Genomic DNA, 19,231 nt, shown 5'->3' with positions numbered 1-19,231 from the left:
TGACTGCTCACCTGCAAGCGGGTTCAGGGTAGTACCGGCAATTGCATGTGTCACCTTCCTGTGGCTTTATTCCTCCTGTATACAACATCATCTCATTAGAAAAACTGAGATTTTTCCATTCAAATAATGTTTGAATACAGCTCATTGCATCTGGATTCTGCATAAGTTTGGGAGAATACAATGACTAACACTAAGCAAAATGATAACAGGTTTCCTCAGGGGGCCATCAGTAGTGTAAGTCTACCAGTATAGAAAGAAATTATAGAACTAGATAACTTTAAAAGATTTCACATTTTTATTATGTTTTGCCATTCATTTGTTTAGGGGCCTTTCCACTCATTGTGATTACCATATTTTTAAAATCTCACTTACATTTCCAAGCAAATGAAGAAAAATCCTATCCAATAGAATGTATATAGATAGGTTACCATTCCAACTGAATAGTGTAATTTAAAAAAAAAAAAAAAAAAGTTCTGTTCAGCTGCAGTAGTGTTCATCAAGGCTGCAGTTAAATAAAGTCTGGAAATAGTGGAATAACAGACTATATTTCTGCATCACTTAGATTTCTAATATGCTTTATAAGGTAGGTCTGATTTCTTTTTCAAACCTACTGGGGAGAATATTTCAGAGCCAGTACTTGTCCTATTATTGACTGTGTTTCAGCTGCAGACACAGAGTCTTAGTCTCTGGATTTTATTTCCACAGCTTTTGCAGATCTGATGAATGAAGTATGCAGAAGGATTGGTAAGCACTTAATTCTCTTTTCGAATGAATGACTCATTGTGACACTCAGTGAATGGCTGCATGGCTGCATAAAACCATGTGCTCTTCTTTCAGCTTTATCTGCCACAGACCTGAAAATCCAGAGCACAGCTGAGGGTATCAGACTGTACTCCTATGTTACTTATTATGTGGAAGATCTGAGAGTAGGATGGATGCACAAGTAAGTATGCAAAAGCTTTGCAAAAGTCAGTGCAATTTTGTTTTTATAGACTCAGAAAGAACCTGGATATAGGAGAGAGACAAGGCCCAGGTTTCTTCTCATGTCTCATGAGTCCTTCTCTCACATGAGTTAGTTTCAGCGAATTATATTCACATGAAACTAGTACTAGAGTCAGGTGTTGGTGGTGCAGGGCCCTCCTGTCGTTGCCCTCGTGAGACAGATAGTCCCATGCCATGGGATGCTGTCAGGGCTGTGTTGCTTCAGAGCACTCCCCACCTCCCAGATGGGAGCTGCATCTTTCCCTGAATCAGTTTTAAGGAGCGATGCAAATATAACCTGAGAGACTGACAAGATTTAAGAGGCCAGCACCACGGGTTCAGAGATACCTACCTGGAGGTCTGCTTGTCTAGAAGCTGCAGTTCACGGGAACTGGGACAAGCGCACACGTCGTCTTAACGCATGGGTTCATGTTTAGGAGGCAAAGCAAGTTCCAGCGTGTGCCCGTGGCTGTAAAATCCAGACAGCCCCTCCTGTGAGCACTATGAACCTAACCAAGACAGACAGAAGAACTGAGATTTTTAAAAAGAATTTGAATGCCCAGCTCCCCATACAATTATTGGGAGTTGCATATCCAAATCCATGAGACAGCTTTGAATTCTCAGCCAGCACAAACAGCGTGCACTGGAAAACCCAGAGAAGTAAACAACTTAGATGGCTTCAAATCTATTATTACTATTCTTGCTGTTTCACTTCCAGTGGACATGGTAGTAGTTAGCCTTTAGGATGGAATCTGAATTACTGATCTCTCAATAAAACTCATGTAAATGAGGCACAGAATACCCGGGATGTGCTGTAGCAGTCTGGCTGTAATTGACACTGATGCTAACCAGCAACCCTGTCAGAGAAATGAAAGCAGTTTGAGGTTTTCCTGTTTCTTGGCACCCATTTTGACCTGGTATCACCAGGAGTCCTAAGTATTTCAAGACTATAAGTGAATATGAAGTATTCTGGGGGTTTTTTCCCCTCTCAAATTTCTCTTTCTTTCTCTTTCTTTCTTTCTTTCTCTTTCTTTCTTCCTCTCTCTTTTCTCTATTTAATTTTTAGAAACTAGTTTTATCTTGAAGCACATCAAATTAATCTAGAAAAAATGTTCTTTGTCCCTCCAGTATATTTGAAGTTATCAGTTTAATGATAAAAATAAAATTAGTAGCTTATTTGACAAATATCTTTTGCCTTAATCAGGGCAATTAACTGTTTAGCTAGAGAGGTGAGAAATTGATATTTTCTGTGGAAGAAGATATACTTATGTCACAGTATGTTTAATTGTAAATGCCAAAGCATAGCAGAGCACCAGAAAACATTCCAACTGGGCAAACACCATTTGTGACGAAAGCGTGGGTTTTTGTAGGTACAGTCCTGTATAGTTCTGTTTCGCTCAAGCAGAAATAAACCTATGCTAAAAAGAGAACATAAACATTTGAGGATGCATGGATTACCCTTCAGAGATCTGGCTTTTAAATTTGTATAAATCTTCTACGGCTCAGGTCCTCGACTAAGATGCATAACCTTTCTGCAAGGTTTGAGGAGAGCTAGACCTTGAACAGGGAAAGGCTGTCATACCTATTCTGCCCCGGTGGCCCACAGCTTTAGCAAGAATTTGACTTCAAAAGTTTCAAAATATGGTGGCATACCATAGCACCTTGGAAATCACTTAGTAACTGCAGATGTACTCAGTGACTCAACATGAGCAAATCCCATTTATACTCCAGTAAAACGAAAGGGTAACATTGGTTTGTGTTTTTCAGTGATACCCAGATTAGGTTTACAGACCGAGTGAAGACTGGTGTCACTGGGGAGCAGATCTGGTTGCAGATCAATGAGCCAACTCCACAGGACAAAGGCAAATACACAATGGAACTCTTTGATGGTAAAACAGGACACAAGAAGACAGTGGATCTTTCTGGACAAGGTAGGCCTTTCCCTCTGCTAACATCACCTGTATGTGGGCATTACACTGTGGCAGGGTAGGAGCATCTACAGCAGGATGTTGCTACAGTCCTGTTACCCATTGGGTTGTAGGGTCTGTGTGTGTACCCAGCAGCCTGGCAGTGTTTGTGGGGACAGTGCAATTTGTTTTCCACAACCTGTGCTCTCGGGTCATAAATTACGAATGGCTTTTTCCTATTCCAAATACCCACTTACAGTTTGCCTACTAAGATGTCAGCCCAGTTTCTGAGCTATCTTACAAAACCCCTTGTGTTGCTCGCATTGATTGGCAGTTTTAAATACAAGTTGTAGCACTGAATGCCTTTTGTCTCTCTCCCTTCCAAGTAATATTTGCAGAAGGAAGTGAGCGACAAGTTTGTTCTGCTACTTTCCTACTGTATTTCTTTGATGGATATAATAGGGCTCCTTATTCTTCAGAGATGTCAAGACCTTTCATGAACACTATGAAGGACTGTTAGGGGAACAGCTAAAATTAATTGGATTGACTGTTGGAAGCTTTTACTCTGAGAGACCTCTCAGGTCCTAGGGAACAGATTAACTCCTTCCAAACTGCTGAGTTTCCATCCCCAGCTCTTCCCATGCCTAAAGCTTCACTTTGGGTCTGCAAGCTCTGTGTAAGGGCACTAACCTTATAATCATCTCCACGTTGCTCCTACTGTACTCTATCTCCACCTTCTGAGAAAAGAGATTTCTTCTTCCCTTTCAAAGCGGGAGAGGTTGACCTCCCATATGATGGTAGCTTAGCCCGAATTTACAAAGGAGATAACAGTTTGCTGTTTGGTTTGTTCATGGCCATCAGTGTGATGCTTCAGAGCAGATGTAAAAAGCACTTGGAAAAAACAGATCTCTTGTATTCCATAAGCCAGTGGTCTCTGAAGTGGGGTGCATGCAAGGTGATCTGCTGGGGTGCAGGAAGAAAATATGAGAACTTCAGTAGTACATCTACATAATTTGTAAATAAATATACATATATTGGGGGTGCATGCTCAAAAAATTTTAGATAGGGCTGTACGATCAAAAGAGTTTGGGAGACCACTGCCGTAAGCTATCATTTAGGTGGTGTATTGTGGTTTTCTTCCTCGGCTTTGTGAAATTATTTCAGCCTATTGCTCTCCTGCTATCTCTTTGTCTTGAAGCCTGACTTTCAGAAGAAAAAAAAAGTGTGTTTATGTGTTCATATGTATATATAATATCTGCCATATACAAGATGGCCTTTATTAGTTGAACCATTCAGCATTTTAGGACTTGCACAATATACATGTATGCATCCATTGATATTTCTTTAATAATGTCTACATTTTAAATTTATTTCTACATTTTAAATTTAAATGTAATGATTTATCTCTGAACCTACCTTTAAAATCAACTTTTCTCTTTACAAAGCATTTGATGAAGCCTTTGCTGAGTTCCAGAGATTAAAGTAAGTATTATGCCATCTAAATACAGTAATGGCAGCCATAAAATAATAACAGTATTTGTTTGTTTTGTGCTGGAGCTAACTATATCCTATGAAACAAATCCTAGTCCTACAGAAGCCTGTAGGAGTTTTGCATGTGACTTCTTTGGTGTAACTCTTATATAACAGTTAGGTAACAAAGAAAAAGCAGTATTGCCAAATGATATGAGAGATTTTCCCTAACAGATTAAAGGCAGTTAAAAAGATAAGCTATTTTTCAATCACTCTAAGTAAACCTTAACTGAAATTGGACTTTCTTTTTGTTTCTTTCAACTCCAGGCAAGCTGCAATTGCAGAGAAAAGTAAGTGGGCCCTCTTTGACAATGGTTGCAATAAACTGCTTATGAAGGTTTTCTTCCTTTCCAGGAAGGTTGTGTGTTGGGAAAGGGAGGGCATGTATACATGTGTGTGTGCGTGTGCTCATTCTAAAACGAGTTTGTCCTTACACCAAGCAGAAGCAAGAAGGGTGACCTTTTAGTGATTTAACATTGGTGCACACTGCAGCTAAACACATTATAGTTATGGGTCATGTTGATTTTTCCTGTCTAAGCTCCTGTTCTCATTACCAGTTAGCCTTCTCTAAAAATTAGCTTTATTGCTGAGATCTCTCTGCACAAAAGTCACTTTGTTTTTAAAGATGGAGGAAATCACTTGGCTAGTTTTGAACTATCTAAAATGTCAAATGATTCTGCATTACATACAGAAATGGGTAAGAAAGCAACAGTAGCTTTTGCATTGCTTAAAGACAGATCCCTGAATCTCCTCATACTTTTGCCTGTGTGTCAATTCCAACATAGCAACTAAAACAAAAGTATGTATCAATTACTTTTGGAATAAGTCATTAGAATTCAACTTGAATTATTAAGCTCAATATTCTCCCTGTTTACAGAAAAATGCATGGAAAAAGTGTAACACATCAAAAAGTTCTCCCACTGCAGATGACTTTCAGACCTGTATAAAAATGAGGGGGCAGAACTGGCATTTGAAAAGTTATTGGAGAAAAATGTGTAGAAAGATCTGAGCTAACTCCTCCTGGATGTATACTCCAAACAGAGCAGGGCTTGGATACATACAGTGATCCCTACATATCCCAGCTGAGACAGCGCAAAGGGATCAGTAATAGCCATGCCCTGGGCATTTCATTTCTAACCCTGGACCCCATTCACAAGGGGCTGCCACGTTACTTGACATAACACAGTCCCGTTCCTGGTCTCATAAGGTTATCTCTGAGCTCCAGAGCACATCTTTTACAGAATACATTAGAGGGGAACATTCTGTATAGTCATTTCCTTCCTCTGCCAGGCTCCACCAAGATGTATAACGAACAAAACATATTCCGGAATAAGTGCACCAAAGCCCGCATGTGGTCAGCTTATTTGTATTTGTGTAAGATTCCTATAGGACTCTGAGCTTAAAATTAGACCAGGTATTGATCTCATTTACACCCCCAATATGTACAAAGTGGTGGAATTTCAATGCTGTCACTGAGACTGAAGTCTGTCTTTGTATCTAGATCAAAACTAATCTCCACCACTTCATTAGGTGTCATTCATTTCCTTTTGGAAACAACGGTTTTAGTTTACAACACTAAAAATTTAGAACACCAGAGCTCAAAAATTCAGTTTTTTTTTGTGCACTCAGAAGTAACACTGAATTGATGGCAAAATCTGCAGGACACAGCACATGTACTTTAATTCCCCTCTGTAAGTCACTGACACCAGCTATTAACACATCTTTTGCTGTGATTTCAACATTTTTTAAAGTCCAAATGGTGTGCTAAGAATGCTGAATAGTTCTCTGCTAGGCCAGATATCAGAGGCAAGTTGTACATAAATAAGATAAAAGGAAAGAACTAGAGGGGAAACAGCATCTGGGAAACAGTTGATTTTGAGACACTAAAGAAAATTATGCTTATTTATTTCCAGATCGTGCACGGGTACTTGGAGGTTTGCCTGATGTTGTCACCATCCAGGAGGGCAAGGTACAGTAAATTAACTGAAGATTTACACAACAGCCCAACAGCTTGAATGCCTTTCAATGATGGGAAAATACTCACCTTTTTTTTAAAGATGCTGTCTTTAAAATCTGCTACATTATTTATTCATCCCCTGCCTTCTGTACATAATTCAACTATCTTGCACAGATGGGTTTATGTATTCAGGGCAGTGTCTTTTCTTAAGCATTAGCTAAAAGTGAGATGACAATGTGAGTTGAGACTAAAACTCCTTATATAACAAGCTCTTTAAAAATTCATGCACAGGTTTCACAGATTTTTTTGTAACAGGCTATCAGGGAAGCTTAATTCCTTTTTTACAAGATAGCTAGTCATTCTGTCTTTTGCAGTTAACTTCCTTGCAATGTGGCAAGATAGTCACACCTATCAAGGCTGGCTTTTAAATGATGTGAAAGTAGTAAACCATAACAACTCAATTGTCATCCAGACAAAAGGAGAAAGTTTTCTCTATTTCATCAGGGTAAGTAAGAAGGAAGTCAAAAGAAGTCACTGGTGTTACACTGGATTATATTAGCAGAGTTTAGCTGAAAGATTATTGCAAGGCACTCCCAGAGGAACACAGCTACATTGATGCTTCAGCACAGAACAGATGACCCAGAAAGTCAGTTCTCAATCTCACAACCTTTTCCCAGTGCACTGCTCCTACAAGTTGCTGCTTAATAGTACTGAGACCAAGAGGTGCCTGCTCTTCACTTCCCGCTGGTCTGCCGCTAGCCAGTTCCTCTTTACAGTGTATGCGAACATTGAAATAGGGCACATGAATGTCACTGAATACCTGTAACATGACAACTACAGTAAGGCAGCTTCCTGATATTTCTGGCTTTATCTGGCAGTAGGTCAGCTGGGTTAAAAGTATTTGATTATAAGCTGAGCAAAGTGTTAGGAATCTAAAATCTTGGTCTGAATTGCTTAACAACGCGAGATATAGCATAGCCAACAGATAGTAGACTGCAGCAGTTCTGTGAAAATTAAGTATGTTGGCATTAAAAAATGAAATAACATTTTGTTAAACCTTTCATTAAAGGATTTAGCAGTTTGGGAAATGCTGTACAAGTAAGAAGCGCTCAAATGAGCATTGTAACTGTAGGTAGAAGACACAAAGAAACAGAAAGAATTTGCAGATTCTCAGCTAATAGTGCTTGTGCTTGGTGACGAGATTCTCATATTGCTTTGGCAGGGGATAAATTTGCGTGGTTATTACCAGTTTTAAGCTTTCTGCCAAAAGAGAGTTGATATGAAGTCGAGTATGAGCTCACTGAAGCAAAATGTGTAGTGTTTATAAAAAGGGAGTTTGTAAAAAATATGTTGCAAAATCTTACCCAGACACACATTGTCCTTGACAGTAAGGACATTTGTAATGTTTGAATAAGTGACTGAAAAACTCCCAGAACTCAAGACAAATATCCTTGACCTTATGTTTCTAGATTCAGTAGATGGTCGTTTCAAGAAATGGAGTAGGACAGAGAGTGATCAGGGAAAACTGCTTGTTTGGGTGGTGTTGGCTCATCTGTCTGTTGTTTGCATATATGCTGGAGAGAGGGGAATGCAGTTCTCTGTTGTGTAATTCACGCAAATTGCACAATCATCAAGGATTTTGAAAAACAGTAAATGAGGTAGCAGAGGACTGGCAATTGCAAGCTTTGATTCTGAATACCAGTGCAGCCGTAACTACAAAGTTATATGAACAGATTGGTATACCTAGATTGAACTTCCAAGCATACGCATATCTTAAACTTAAAAACACTGTGATTGTGATGCTATTTATTAGCTTTTTACATGTGATCTGAAGGATATGTGTGAGAACGAATGAACCACTGTTTACCCAGTGTTAATCAAACAGTTTTCCAGATGGTCTAAGAGGCTTCCACTGATAGACATAAATGCTCTTCAGCAGTGTGATATAATTGGAAAAGGCTAAGTGTCAGTTCATATTAGGGAGGCATTTGATCTGACAGAAAATACTAGCATAAGTTTTGTGTACAGCTGGCCAAATTAACCTAAGTGGCTGTTTTAATGAAGGCCTGTAAGTGAGTAAGGGGGTTTTATCTTTAAAAGGAGAGGCTTAGGATTCTGACAGATGGGCACTTTCAGACCTAGAAGCATCTTTCTGCCCACCAACTCCCCATTCTACACTTCTGGCAGGGGTAGGTGCTCTCATAGGTAGGCTGAAAGAAGCGAGCAGGTTCCCCTGATTGAGCTGCTTCAATTCACTCACTGGCATCTTAGCCCAAACTACCCATGAATGTGAGTTTGTGCTAATATGCAAGAGGAACAGCAATACTTGAAATACAATGACCCATTTCCCTCTGCCACATGTACTACCTGACTCATGATAACCTGCAGTGAAAGGCAGAAAAGGTAATGGGGGAGCACAAAGAGTCTGGACTTGCAGCTGCTGGTTTCTCCAAGTGCAGATGCCTCAATGCCCCAGGTGCGGACTTGTTATGGGAACTTCTGTGTGGAGCTCTCAAATACTGAGATACAGCTCAAAGAGATGGGATTTACTCACCCAGCATTTTTCAGATAGATCAGATTTCGTGATAGATTTCATTCACTAACCACAAGATCTAGACAGGTTTCCAGTCCTTTTCTCCACACCCCTGCCCCAGACAATCATCAGAGCCAGACAACTACTGGAAAAGGGGGATTATCTTGAAGGGAAAGGTGCATCTTCCCTACCAGAGTACAGGACACTTTTTTTACCAGGATAAGGATTTCAGGTTGAATACAGCATTATAATCAGGGGGTTCAGTGAGTAATAAAGATATACATGAGCAAAGGCAATCTCCTGCCCAAAGAACAGAAAATCTGAAACAGATAGGTGCAGCTGCAGTGGCCAATCACTTCTCCTTGGCTAAGGCTCCATAATTATGGAATTACCTTCCAGAAAACCAAAGACCTCACCATCTACATAGTGAATGATAAGATATATCTCTGCACATTAGTAGCTGGAAAATAAATAATAAGAGTTGGGAACATCAAGAGGAGCACTGATGTCAAACAGGAGCTAGTGATGTAAGGTTAAGCAAAACACAGCTATTTTAAGGAATTATTTAGAAGGACAAAAAAGTCATCACTGCTGCTTGAATCTCTTTGAATTAAGGAGTACTGACACCACTTCAAATACCCAAGGTTTGCATGATGCCACTTATAGAGCTGTCTGGACATGGATGTCAGCTCATTAGCATCTTGGAGTGGCAGCTGGGGCCACTTGGTGGTGATCTCTTGCTTGCTAGAGAATCAGAAGACAATAAAGAAATACTGAGCACCTGAAGGGACCCATATGCAATGCCTGGCTGAGGTTGAGGGCATGTTTGTATCGAGAGAGATAAGGAAGGGGGGGGGAATGTAAAACCTCTTGTTTTCCCCTTGTTTTTCAAAAAGATGGACTGATATGGCAATCAAAACCACATTCACACCAGTGGGCTATGAGAGAAGGCAGTCAGCAGCCCCACACAGTCACCAGCTGTAGGTGCTGCAGGAAATCAGATAGAGGGCATTTCCACCGTGCCATAATTTGCATGGCCATTTCCACCATGCCAACCTCTCAGTTGGAATTTGCCTTTCCTTCGGTACCAAGAATTATGCGTTGTTGATGGAGGAAAGAATCCCCCCTCCCTTTTATTCTCATTTTGGTCCTTAGAGCACGTGGGATTTATTTGTTTTTTATTTTGTTCTCAGAGGTACAAAAATCTTTCATTTTTATAGAGGTATCCATTTTTTCTATCTGCTCCTTTCAATAGCCTTCTGGGTGTCTTCTGTCCCATCTTCCACCATCACACTACCAGATAAGAAGCAGAGAGGTGAAGGGAAGGTAGCCTGTAAATAGATTTCTTAGAGTAGATTTTTATCATGACAGCCTATAGGGCCAATAGTGTGAGTGCTCTTCAGTTGTCTCTACTTTTGATGTACTTTTATCAAGAGCCTTTAAAAAAAATGGAAGAGAAACTTGATTCCAGTCAAGTGGAGGCTTGTCCATTCCTTACGTATCACTTAGTCCATTCCTAATGAACCACTTCCACCTAATGAAGACCATTTTCTCTGCAGTAAAAATTCTTCAATTTCCAATTGAGAAGTTAGATTCCACTTTGAATAACATTTTAAATTCAGACCAATGTACTATTTAATAGTTAGATATAAATAGATTCCTTCCTAAATAAAGGTCCAGAGAAAGACCTATACACCACTGAAGTTTCATGTGAATGTTTTTCACATTTGACTCTCTATGTGATAGTCACTTTTGCAAACTCATTTGAGATGATTCTCATGGCACTGTGACCAGAGTAGGGGATCATTTATATGTATCAGTATCTCCCAAACATTAATTTCTCAGCTGACAACAAAAAAAGGAGGCCTGAATATTGTGTGCACAATAGACTTGCCAGCCTACAGAAAGTATCCAACTGCCAGTGATCTCTCCAACAACTGACTCTCTGACAATGAAGATACTTCCTTCAGTCTGATGGTCCTGAATTCAGCCCTTAAGAACATTACCAACATCAAAGGGAAATACTTATACGAACACCAAAGAAAGGGTAAAGCCTGTATTGATTTCAGTTAAAAACAGTTTTACAGGAGTGCATAAAACAATTCAAGTCTGTTGGAAGAGCTGTCAGGGCATAGTTTAATAAGATTCTAAATTAAACAAAATATTCTAGGGACACTTTGTTCTTAGTTATTTAAAAAGGCAGGCACACTATCTTTACTTCTGGGGTAAATATATAGTGAGCTTAATGTGAACAAATCCATCTGACAATTCCTCAAATTCTCATTTCAGATCTAAGATATAAATGGAGATAATATCTAATTTCATATTAAACAATATGCATGGAGAAAACTCTATTAATGATTATGAGAGTAGAGAAGAAGGTCCATAAAATATTGAAAGGTTTTAATGGTGGTTTTGAATTAACTGAGTTCCTTCTTTTCCTTTATGATACAGAAGACTGACAAAAATTATTGATTACTGATGATGATATGCATCCGTTTACTAAAAGCAGGAAGCTAAATAGGGAGTTGGAACATGTGGAGAGTCAGGCATCAAAAAACACAGCAAATATTTACTGACTCTTACTTATAATCCTTTTGTACTTTTTCTATAGGCACTTAATCTTTCTTGCACTGTCTGGGGAGATCCTACCCCAGAGGTCTCATGGCTGAAGAATGAAAAACCATTTGTATCAGATGCTAATTGCATCCTGAAATTTGAATCTGGAAAAAACGTCAGCTTTACCATTTCTACTGTGTCCACACTTGACTCTGGGAAATACAGCATTGTGGTGAAGAACAAGTACGGCACAGAGACCAGTGACGTCACTGTAAGTGTGTTCATACCTGAGGAAGAGAGACAGTCTGAGCAAGAGAAAAAGAAAGAAGATAAGAAAACAAAAGTGTGAATTTAAGACTAGAAAACAGAAGTATGGGGAGATTTTGGATGATAGGCTGACATTATCTGTGTGTGTAAATGGCTTTCTGCTTTAGCAGGCAGCCTTGGATTTTTCCATTCACTTCACTTTTGCTTCTAATACACTTAATTGTGCCAGGGAAAACAGGGCCTTTCCTAAATATTATCTTACTGCTAACTTAACAGAACCTAGCTGTAGCATCTTCAGCCAGGCCAAATGCATGCTGGCTGTAAACAGAGGTCCACCATTTGACCCTATGCCATTTGACGCCATTCCTGGAGCATTTGACCCTACAACAAAAATGGAAAGGGTGAAGAATTGTTTCAGTGGAGGCAACTGATGAGGTAGATGGAAAGATAAAAGATGATTGAGGCATTTTTGAGCAGCAGGCTAGATTTGTTCCAACTTTGGTAAAGTAGCATAGATGGAATGTGTTAGAGAATTAAATCACGGAGAAATCAGAGCTGTTTTTTGTCTACATTAAGGCCCCTTTGTATTGCTGTGTTAACTTAGACAGGCCTTAATATGGATGTCATTTACATCCATAAATATTGTCTAATCTGCCCAATTGGGGTAAAAGTACTGTAACATAAATGAATATTAGGCATAGGAGGCCAGAATACTAATGTGTGCGTGTGTCTGCAAAAATGTACGAACTCTCCTCTATGTTCACAAATAAACTGAATTCACTTCTTTCCTTCCATCACAAGCTCGTTTCACTGTGTCTTGTTTTACTAGTCACGGTTCTGGTAGTTGTGCACACTACCTTAGTCTCTTAATGCTTTCACCACTGTAATTACCTGTAGCTTCCCTCTAGATCCCTGTTAATCTTCACTGTTCATGACAAAACCCACAATGGCATCTCTTCACACCTTTCTGTCCAGACCTTCACTACTTCACATCTCAACTCAACAAGGTATTTTTGCAAATTCAGGCACAGGAGTAGTCTCATGCGATTCAATGGACCTGCTCATGAATTTTGATTTAAGGGTGATTGATAGGTATTTTGTTAGACAGAGACCTCAGTTAATTTCATCCAAACTTAACACTGGAGGTCAGAAATAACATATTTTGTCAAGATCTTTTAAAGCTACAAAAAGAATCTTCACTGGAACTTAGAAAAAAATGTGGGTTTTTTTCAGATAAAAATGTTTCAGTCAAAAAACATTAGTTCAGATCTTTGAACACACTGACATAGATTAAAAACTACATGTCAGCTATTTTACAATGCCACTGATTATTATTAGCTGAGGAAGAGCAACAGAATGTACATATATGTCCATCCTGCTGGACATATGTATGATATATACAAGGGATACAATATACATCCTATATGATCAGAAGCAGTTATCAGCCCAATTCCTAATTAGGAGAGCAATGTGCCATATGACTAATCCTTTTCATTACTAGTCTCACAACAGCACAATTCTTCACACCAAAATCTGAAGAACTAACATATATATTTTCAGTATAAGCATGATCTGTGTGCACCTTTCACATACTTTCTCTTGTCATTTTTAGTTACTGTGACTGCAGAAATAGTGCTGTTTCCCAGGCACTCGTTTTGCTGCAGTATTGGCATTTCTGTGAGGATGCCACTAGTAAGTGCTGTACAGTTAATGCTCACTTAAACCCTTGCCACCTGAGGTTTACTAACATTAGTCGGCTAACATTAAAGGCAAAGTGGAAGCATGAGAGAATTCTTAATGGCTCAGGTAACAACAGATTCAACACAGTTATCAATGGTGAAAGTGGTGATTTTTTCAACTTTTAAATAGATTTTTATCAGTTTCTATAAAGGGCTAATGATTATGATGTTAAACATTAAAAAACCCAGCCAGATTTAGATCAGATTTATGACCTACCAAAACACTTTAGCATGTGCTTAACTATATGCGTGAATAGTACCACTGGTTTCAAGGAACACGTTAAATATATCTGATATAAATCTTTTTTTTATTCCAGAATAGATTTCACATCACAGGGATTTTTAATATGGAATTATGTAAAACTAATATGTTTTTAGCATTTCATGTAAACACTGTATGTGTTCACACAGCCTTATCTTCTAAAATAGTTAAAACTCAAGTATCAGACTTGATGACATTATTGCAATTTTAAGGTTTAAGTGTGTAATTTTGAACATTAATGAATCAATACCTGTTATAAAAAAAGTTCAGACTATTTAGTCACAACAGCTGTGTACCAAAGTAAAACAGCTTAATTTTTAATTTTCAAAATATAATCATACCTGTAATTTGAGATACAGCAAGCTTTCTGAGTTTAAAGAACTCATGTCATATTATTTGATAATTTTGCTTAGTATGAGATGAAGCCCATTCAAGGATGATAACCAGGTCACTCCATCTTGGTCCCAGGACATACACCTTAAAAGCAAGTGTCACACCTCTTCCATCCTCCAGAGTGCAAACAAGAATATGAGTTGCTCTTGGCAATACCTGATAACTGATGCTTACTACTTAGCATATTTTTAATAATGATTGCATTTTGGGAGCAGGTTATTTCTACTACTTTATTCTCAAAAATCTGTCCTCCTGCCTCCCTCCTTTTGGCAGAACTGTGAGGGAACACAAGTAGGCCATCTCCCAGATAACAGGCTGGATTCTACTTCTCTTTGCTTTAGAAAATATATGTGTCCCTGAAAGTTAAGAGTAATAGCTGCTTCTAAATGTACTGCTGCCAGGGACTCAGTTATGGTGGTTTCAAACTGAATTTGTGATGCATCCACATTTCTTGCTTTTGCACTTTTTGTTCTTGCTTTGCTTCAGGTGATTGTGATTTCTGTGTCAGGACAGACTGACACAGTCCAAGGACAGGATCAAAATAATGTAACTGTATCTAAAAAGAAAAAAACAACAACAGCAAGCAAATGGAAGGAAGGGGAAAAGAAAGGTAAGAGCAGTTTCACCTTTGTGGTCTTCTACTCCAATGAAAAAATTGTTAAACATTATGCAGTTAATAGTCTGTGCCAATCAATATTTCTCAGGTCCCAAACAATCAAGTTTACAGTACGTATGCTCTTAACAACAAATGCAAAGTATGAATTGCCAGGTTAAACCTCAGTGAAAGAGATTTAAGTCAACATTTTTAAATCACCTTTCCACTGGGCTGTGAATTCTCACCTTGGCTCACCTGGCTGATGAAATTTTTTAAAGCCTTTATAAACACTTTCAAATTTCTAAATGCAGATGAAAGACCTCCTAAGCATGGATAAACATGCACAGATAGTGTTATTTTCCAAAGTGAGACTCATTTCAGCAGCTAGACGGTTGACACTTAACAAAAAAAAAGGCCTTGCTAATTAAGGGACCCTAAATGCCAAAGTGCTTTAGAAAACCCTGATCGTAGAGCCACTATTTGAGATTAATCAATTATTCTCTCTTAGTTTTATGTCCATATTGAATGGTAAAGTTGGAATTATAAGTGACCATTTTTTTGTCCAATTTAGAGAAAGGATGGAAAATTAAAAGCTCTCTAGTGATTCAGCATTCTTGTATATTACAGATTTTTACTGTTATTTTAGACTCTTAATATATATTGCTACTTGGACATTGATTTATTCTTCACAATTACAACTCCCTCACGTAGAGCATTTTAGCTCCAAATAAGGCTTAAATTCCAATGTTACCAGAACATCTGTTTTACCTGTTTTTGCCTAAGTATTTTTTCTTTGTATACAGGGTGTATACATGTTATATCATTGCTGACAGAACATTTTATACTCTTATTCCCCTCCCCTTTCTGCTCCTAAGGCAAAACAAATATTTAACTGCATTTCTCTCCTCTCTTGCCTTATTGGTATGGGTAGCCTAGACATTTCTGAGCAGTCCTGTAAATGAGATGACTTATGTAAGAAACAATTATTTGCATCTGTAAATGTTTTGCAGGTTCTACTCCTTAAGCTTTTTAATTAGAGACCATAAAGACTGAGGTTTGCTTTTGGCTCTGTAAAAAGCAGTAGTGTTATTTGTGATACTGAAACTCTTATATGGGTACGGAAAGAGGAAAAGAACATGATAAGGTCATAACCAAAGTGAAAGCAAAATCTTATTCTACATAACTCTATGTTGCTGAGCATTTCATTACTTCTCCTAAATCAGATTTTATTAAGCCACATGTAGAAGAAAGTATTGCTACAGAAGACACACCTGATCCAAATGAAACCCCCCTTGTGGAAACAGAAAAGGATACCAAGAGCAACCAGCAAGCAGCAAAGAATGATGGAAAGGCAACAGCAGCAGAAATAGTTCCTCAGCCCACAGAAAGCTTGGATAGGCAGGGAAAGAAACCACTTGAAAAAAAGCCTTGAGTAAAACCTGCTGTTCTTGAATGAAGAATGTGATCTTGTTATGATCTGGATAATAAATTCAAGCTGAGATTTCATGGGTGGTAGACTAGCCATGATACTTTAACACAAAAGTTTATTAGTGTTTTTTTTATAACATTTGTAATACTTCATAACTTTAAATGCATAGTAGATGGGCACTTACGTCTCAGTACCAGATTAGTTGCACTGCAATCATTTCTAAGTATCTTAATAATGATCCATGTACTGACAAAGTGATTTTTAATTACTAAAAATGTCCATGATAAGCAGAGATTATTAGAGTCAATCCTGTCCAGAACTGACATATTTATGACTCTCTAAAAGAATGTTGATATCAGTTATGTGGATCTGTTAATTGATATTTGTAGGCCATCACAGCTTGAGGCAGACCCTGCTTATTTTCTTAAGGAAACCATACATACAGTCCTTTTAATGCCATGTGGGCTGTACTTTTCACCACGACCAGTTTGGCCACAGGGGAAGATGTCCAGAAACAGAGCCATCTCCAATGGATGCAGGGGGGCCATAAGTAGGTTTTCTTTTGATCCAAGTTTCTTTCATGCAAACCTGTTTCATCAGGTGGATCAGGATGGCATCTGGTCATTTCTTATCACTGAGACTCACATGACTGCTTTTCAGTCCTCTCCATTAATTCCCTCATGGCCATGGTGAGGTACTATGGATATAGCATTAACCCATAAAATATCAGCTGCCCCACATGCTCATTCCTCTCCACCCTTTTTGCTACAGCAATATTTCTACTTCCAAGACCTGCTAAACCCACTGTCCTCCTTTCCATCGGTGACTCAGCGCAACACTATCTCTTCTTCCCCTCACTAGGATCAGACCCACTCGTTTCTTATAAGAGAGTGTAGTTTCACAGTCCATGTAAGTGAGGAATAAATATAAACCAAGAATCTCTGCTTTAAATCATTACTGCACTCATTCACACTCATTACTGTGTTCATTCACATGTTTATGCACTGAGGATATAAGAAAATATGATTCATTTGTGGATGCTTAAGATACCTTGCAAGAAGCAGAGTTCAAGCTGATAACCAAACCAATAAAAATAAAGGTCAGAATTTACTTTGTTAATATGCAAACTGAGTTCAACTTTTAAGTGACCAGAAATTATTAAATACAAGAAATAAAAAGAAGATATTTTAATTACTAGGAAAATATTTTTATTGATTTCAACTCTTAGAGGGTTCAATCATTGGCTTTTTCCAGATGGGTTATTAATGAAAGATTACTGAACTCCACTGATATTTCTAGGGTGTTAGATCTATGACAAATGTGGAAATACTGAAAACACAAGAAATATCAGTTTCTAATCCATTCTTACAGAATTGTTAGCATAAGAAAACAAAGAATCTTAATAGCATGTAAATGTGTAACACCTGAGACACTGAGATCTCCGGTGGAAAGAAATCCATTTCCTTCCTAGTAGAATTCCAGCAGGGTTCTATTCAACTCTTTCTAAAACCAACAGAAAGATTCCTGTGGGATGAAATACTAGATAGATTGCTTATATGGAGGCAATTAGAGTAATAACATTTCTATAAACAAGGTAAAGGATTTAAATAATTTGGATGGTCCATTCTGAGTGACAGAAAGACGTAGGATGCAAACCAAAATATTGACTGCTACACAAAAACATGGTGGGAGAAACTTAAAATACAGACTGAACTACAACTAAAATCATCCTACTAGACTTACGCACTGTTTGATGGGTAGAGCTTGATTTAGTTCTACATGACATCTTGTTCTACATCTATGTATTATGGTTTAAGTTAGTAGAAAACCGGAGTAGCCCAACAGCGAACGATGTAAGCGTAGGTCCCATACAGCAATGCAGTAAGAAGCATTTCCATGGTAAGAGTCTTTTAAAATGAGAACCTTAATGCATGTAGATTCTGAGGTAACTTACAGAAAATGATAAATATCTACAGATGTGCGATTACATCACTCTGCCAGAGAGTTACAGAGTCTGGCCTTTCAAAACGCTACAAAGCTGCAGGTTGTTTCACACAACTCATAACTCCTCTCTGCCATGGCAGTTATTTCAACCTGCCTTACCTCTCTCAAAATCCATCACCTCTTACAGCTCCTTTGGGCTGGGAGCCTATCTCCCACAAACATCAACAGCAGTATATAAGTTATATATAGAACAGATTGTACCACTGAGAGCCCGATACAATTCCTGCAAAATGCCACCAGGGTTCTTTTCATTAGTTTTAATAGAAAACAAGCTGGATCTCAGAAGAATGTTCTAAAAATGTCCCAAATCTCAGATTACAAAGCCCATTTTGCTCACTGTGAAGCCAGTGGCAGATCTCTCTTGTGTCATTGTAGCAGAATCAGGTCTTAGCTTTTTGCTGAAAGAAAAATCAGTATTTTCCTGATATTTCAATTAAAACCTACTGGAAATACTTTTAAAAATTTAAACTAAAATGCACTAGGGTTTAGGATCTTTTTTGTTAAATTTGGATGGTTCCTCAAAAAGATGGAAATGCAGTCACATCAGTATTGTTCTACTGGAAACTACTTGCTGTCCAGGAGCATAGTGTTGTTATGCATGGTAAATGAAATATACAAATAAACATACCAAAGATCAAAAAAAAACCCCTTAATTTTTTTCATTTTGATTATTTAAGCTGTAGTTGTTCACAAATCTATAACAAAACGTTCAAAATTAATATTAAACAGAATTGTTGAGTATATTGAAGTTTATTATGTTACCATGGTTGAATAATTTTTTTCTTGTAATCTAAATGTATAATTTATATTCTATTCTCCATGATAACTATGAAAAACTGTTTCAGTCTCTGTCCATTACATGATGATAGAATGCAAATTATTTCTGAAGCAACAGAATCTCCTATCAAACACACAGAACCATTTGACTACGTTTAAAAGCAGACATGGTTGCAACGTTTATCTGAAGTGCCACTTTTGGATAGCATCTTCCTTCTCACCTACATATTCCATTCCAGCATACATTACTCTTTATATTCAAATTTATAACTCTATTATAAATTCATATTCTTGTGTT

General features: G+C 38.0%; 1 protein-coding gene across 3 annotated transcripts in view; it reads left to right on the top strand.

The window, feature by feature from the left end:
* MYOM1 (myomesin 1) overlaps positions 1-17,304 on the top strand; it is a 78,989-nt gene extending 61,685 nt beyond the window's left edge. The window contains exons 32-40 of one of the 3 annotated variants that reach the window (XM_030010963.2): positions 706-744; positions 838-943; positions 2,749-2,912; positions 4,334-4,370; positions 4,686-4,708; positions 6,332-6,387; positions 11,523-11,738; positions 14,615-14,738; positions 15,947-17,304. In XM_030010963.2, the coding sequence (XP_029866823.1) occupies positions 706-744; positions 838-943; positions 2,749-2,912; positions 4,334-4,370; positions 4,686-4,708; positions 6,332-6,387; positions 11,523-11,738; positions 14,615-14,738; positions 15,947-16,155 (974 nt within the window). In that variant the 3' untranslated portion in view covers positions 16,156-17,304. Of the gene's footprint in view, positions 1-705; positions 745-837; positions 944-2,748; positions 2,913-4,333; positions 4,371-4,685; positions 4,709-6,331; positions 6,388-11,522; positions 12,535-14,614; positions 14,739-15,946 lie in introns of those variants that run through there. The other 2 variants (XM_030010961.2, XM_041122902.1) reach the window with 2 other exon arrangements.
* The last annotated feature ends 1,927 nt before the right edge of the window (positions 17,305-19,231 follow it).

This window comes from Aquila chrysaetos, chromosome 4 (assembly GCF_900496995.4).
Source record: "Aquila chrysaetos chrysaetos chromosome 4, bAquChr1.4, whole genome shotgun sequence".
In the NCBI taxonomy this organism is placed as follows: Eukaryota; Metazoa; Chordata; class Aves; order Accipitriformes; family Accipitridae; genus Aquila; species Aquila chrysaetos.
The sequence above is the reverse complement of the archived record's forward strand: the minus strand, read 5'-3'. Positions and strand labels throughout refer to the sequence as shown.